General features: G+C 50.3%; 1 protein-coding gene across 3 annotated transcripts in view; it reads right to left on the bottom strand.

Annotated features, from left to right (window-relative positions):
• The window catches only part of pdlim2 (PDZ and LIM domain 2 (mystique)), a 13,925-nt gene extending 9,339 nt beyond the window's left edge, over positions 1-4,586 (bottom strand). The window contains exon 1 of one of the 3 annotated variants that reach the window (XM_048618776.1): positions 4,263-4,586. In XM_048618776.1, coding sequence (XP_048474733.1) covers positions 4,263-4,328 — 66 coding nt within the window. In that variant the 5' untranslated portion in view covers positions 4,329-4,586. The other 2 variants (XM_048618777.1, XM_020520907.2) reach the window with 2 other exon arrangements.

Genomic DNA, 4,586 nt, shown 5'->3' with positions numbered 1-4,586 from the left:
GGTGAGTGAGTGAGTGAGTGAGTAAGTGATCAAAACAGAATGTGAAAGCAGAGACAGACAAGTGATGGAGGGACAGCTGAAAGACAGAGGAAGTGACAAAGGCAGACAGACAGGAAGAGAGAACGAGAGAGAGAGAGAGAAAGGAAGAGAAAACAAGAGAGAGAGAAAGAGAGAGGGGGAAGAGAGGGTGGGGGGGAGCGGGTGAAACGAGGGATGGAAAGGGATGGGCGAAAATGCTATCAAAGGTCAATGGTGTCGAGGGTTCTGATGGACTCTGGTTATGAGCTTGTCATCTCTAGGTCTTGAGTTTAACCACATCCCAGTACATGAGCAAATGAAAATGTCATGATTGTGAACCAATGAAACTGCTGTTAAAACCCAGCGGGTATTGTAACTCCAACTGCTGTGAACAGAGATAGTAGGAACTGCAGATGCTGGAGAATCCGAGACAACAAGGTGCAGGGCTGGATGAACACAGCAGGCCAAGCAGCATCATAGGAGCAGAAAGGCTGACGTTTCAGGCCTAGACCCTTCATCAGAAAAGGGGGAGGGGAAAGGGGTTCTGAAATAAATAGGGAGAGAGTGGGGGGCAGATTGAAGATGGATAGAGGAGAGGAAACAAACAGGTCAAAGAGGCGGGGATGGAGCCAGTAAAGGTGAGTGTAGGTGGGGAGTTAGGGAGGGGATAGGTCAGTCCAGGGAGGACGGACAGGTCAAGGGGGCGGGATGAGGTTGCGGCTTGAGGTGGGAGGAGGGGATAGGTGGGAGGAAGAACAGGTTAGGGAGGCGGGGACGAGCTGGACTGGTTTTGGGATGCGGTAGGGGAAGGGGAGATTTTGAAGCTGTGAACATGTGACTGCAATCCCCATACAGTCCCAGGCCACTGGCTCCTGATGCCTTCAGGGCTAGTACAGGGAGAGGGTTAATGAATGCAGTTCTGCTAGTTACACCCACTTTCTGGGAATGAATTAGAGATAAACACTGACAGCTAATGTGGCTTCAGAGAGGGCAGGGCAGCAGTACGAGAGCTCAGCTGGAACCACTAGTGGGGCAACATGTGGTCCGGTCCTGTCACACTGCATAGCGCAGCACAGCATCCAGCTCGAAAAAATCCTGACTGAAGAACTCTCAGTTAAATCTCTCCTCATTCTTGTCAATCCCCCCGACTCCAACCAATTTCCCCAGGCCTCCACATCTGTGTAATCACTCAGTTCCAGCTCCATTTGAGGGAAACCCCTTCAAAGACCTCATGTATCTGCTGCCTTTGACAGGTCACCACTCCCCAGATTAGGTCTAGCCAGTGTCTGTCCCACTTTCTTTTGCACACAGCAAATGTCCTACTTTTGTATTGTCTGCCCAGAGAAGGAAGGCTGACAATCTCTCATTGCGCACTGACACTGAAATACTGCTATCCAATCAAACAATCTATAACCTCAGTCTTACTGCACCATAACATCAACATGACCTTCCTACTTCTCCTCCGAGTAACCCCATCACTACCCTCTCCTGGGATCACAGGGACACTGAAAACCTACTTATAAGTTCCACTGAGATAACAAGTTGTAGAGCTGGATGAACACAGCAGGCCAAGCAGCATCAGAGGAGCAGAAAAGCTGACGTTTCAGGCCAAGACCCTTCTTCAGAAACGTCAAAAACGTCAGCTTTCCTGCTCCTCTGATGCTACTTGGCCTGCTGTGGTCATCCAGCTTTACACCTTGTTATCTCAGATTCTTCAGCATCTGCAGTTCCTGCTATCTCTATAAGTTCCACCATCAGGAAAACATCAGAGTGCTGTAAGAACCGACAAATCGATTCACATCCGCGAGGGAAGAAAAGCTTCCATCCTTGCCCCCTCTGCATCCTGCGATTAATTTTTAACTGCCCTCTGAATGAGCTTTAGGAAGGATGCCCACATCTTGGGACTGTTTCATGGGGAGTGTAGAGGGAGCTTTACTCCTGCACTGTCCTTGTCCTGGGAGTGTTTGATTTAATTTAATTTCCGGTCAGGGCAGGACCAGGCATCACCGGGGTTGGCGGGGTGGCGAGATGGGGAGTTAGGTTTCGACAAAGCTCCCACCACTTTTCCTTGTTTGGAGCCTCAGAGGAGGAAAAGGTTGTGGAACTGACCGGCTAACAGACTAATCACTTTGCCTACCAATCCAGTGATAGGGGAAAATCCAGAGCGTGACATTTAATGTCCAGCTGATTTGGAAGTTGCAGAGAACATGTGCAAACAGGAATGAGAAAGGAGACAGAATATAGCAAGTAAACCCCAGCAACACGCTCATTAGCAAGAAGCACCCATCATCACAAGCTCCAGCTCAACACTCAATGCCAGCACATTGGAAAAAATAAGCCAGCACCTGTACTTACTGGGAGGAGACTAGAGATGGACAATCCTGTAACCCAGACAGGTCACTTCTACTGAGGATTGGGCCAGGACACTCAATCACAAACCCCAAATAAACAGCTGACCAACTCCAACACTGAGCAGTGACACAGAGAGAACTCACATGGACAGGAACAGACAGTGGATATGGACAAAGCCTCAATGAGGCCCCAGTGGAATAGGATTGTGAGAATCCTGTTAGAACAAGGGTTAATCCTGGTCTTTCACTGCATCAGAAAGGCATGGGCAGGAGGCACTACTCCTATTGTTTCGTGACTCAGCAAACAGAAGGCACCTAAAGATTCCTCCTTGAAAACCAAGGGGAAAAATGAAGAAGCCTTTCAGCACAGGGGATGATGGAGGGAGAGATTGGAAAAGTATTTGACATATGACTAGGCAAGAACGTTCAAGGCTGTCCAGGAATAATTCCTATTGACTCCATCTGCACAGGCCTCAAGGCTTGAGCTGCTATCTCCTGGCGTGTACTTGTACTCTCTGACCCTACAGTCCAATGTCAAAGCTCCCACTCCTACTATGGTCTGGTGTCCCTGATGCTGCTTGGCCTGCTGTGTTCATCCAGCTCTACACCTTGTTATCTCAACTTCATTGATCTCTTTTGCTTTAAATTTGAGAGGTGGATATCACTGGCTGGGCCCAGCATTTATCACCCGTCCCGAGTTGCCCTTGAGAAGGTGGGGTTGAGCTGCCTTCTTGAACCATTGCATTCCTCCTGCTGTGGGTTGACCCACAATGCCCTTAGGGAGGGAATTCCAGGATTTTAACCTAACAACAATGAAGGAATGTTGGTATATTTCCAAGTCAGGACAGTGAGTGGCTTGACGGGGAACTTGCAGGTAGTGGTGTTCCCATGTATCTGCTGTCCTTGTCCTTTTAGATCGAAGTGGTTGAGAGTTTGTAAGGTGCTGTCTAAGGATTTTTGGTGAATTTCTGCAGTGCATCTTGTAAATGGTACACACTGCTGCTACTGAGCGTCGGTGGGGGAGGCAGTGGGATGCTTGTGGATGTGGTGCCAATTGAGCAGGGGCTGCTTTGTCCTGGATGGTGTCAAGTTTCTTGAGTAATGTTGGAGCTGCCCCCATCCAAGGCAAGTGGGGGGTATTCCATCACACTCCTGACTTGTAGATGGTGGACAGGCTTTTGGGAGTCAGGAGATGAGTTACTCGCTAAAGGATTCCTACCTCTTAAAGGCAGGCGAGAGAGATGGAGTTTGTCGTTAAGGGTGGGGATGTGGGTGAGGGAAGCAGAGACCATGGGGGGGGTGGTGAAGAGATAAGGTGGGTGGGGGGGCTGACAGAGCGAATGGGAGGACCAGGGGGGAGTGTTTGGAAACTGAAGGACTGAAATCTGGAAAGCTGTGTATGTGTGAGCTCTCACAGAAAAAGTACCCCACAGACATTGCATTGCTCGTCAGCTCCTGGCTCAGAGAAGGTGGCCGTGTCAACACCAGAGGAAGCGTTAACCTTTCCCAGTCCAAACAGTTCCCATTTCCACTCGTACAGCTCTTTTTTTTTCCAGGAAGATTCCTGCTTTCAGCGCTGGGCCACACGAAGCACAGGCGGAGCTAGGCGCTACGCAAAGGCAGCAAACGTGACTCCCTGCCGGATTCGCGCTGTAGCGGACGTTCTAGCAGAGTTGGCCAGCTAGGGATTGCGGCCCCGGGCACTCACCTTAGAGACAGCGATGGTTTTGTGAAAGTCTCTCCCGCCGGTAATGCGGAATCCCCAGGGTCCGGGACCACACAGTTTCACCGTCCGAGACATCTCTCTGTGCGGCTACACACCATCAGCCCGGGCGCCCGCCCCTTAAACCTCGGGCTCCACCCTTCCCTCTCTCTCTCTCTCCTGCTGCTCACCTTCATTAGAAATCCGGCTCCTCCCAAATCTGCTGGCTCTGCTCCCAGCCTAGGTTTAATGTACATAGCCACTGCTCACTGATTCAGGGAGAGACAGAACCCGCCAGGCAGAGGCAACGGGGACTGTTGCGGCTCAACTGTGCTGCCGTACGCAGTCAAATAGCCCTCCATTGAAGGAAAGTTGAGAGGGAAGTGAATGTAAAGCAACCACTGGACTTGTTCCTGAGCCAAAGCCGTGGGCTGCAGGGTGTCTGTTGTTGGTGGAACACCTTCACAAAACCCAAAATGTTGCTTCATCATAAATTACCTAAAAACCAGAAGTCA

This window comes from Rhincodon typus, chromosome 40 (assembly GCF_021869965.1).
Source record: "Rhincodon typus isolate 14 chromosome 40, sRhiTyp1.1, whole genome shotgun sequence".
Classification (NCBI taxonomy): Eukaryota; Metazoa; Chordata; class Chondrichthyes; order Orectolobiformes; family Rhincodontidae; genus Rhincodon; species Rhincodon typus.
This window is presented reverse-complemented; position numbering and strand designations above follow the sequence as displayed.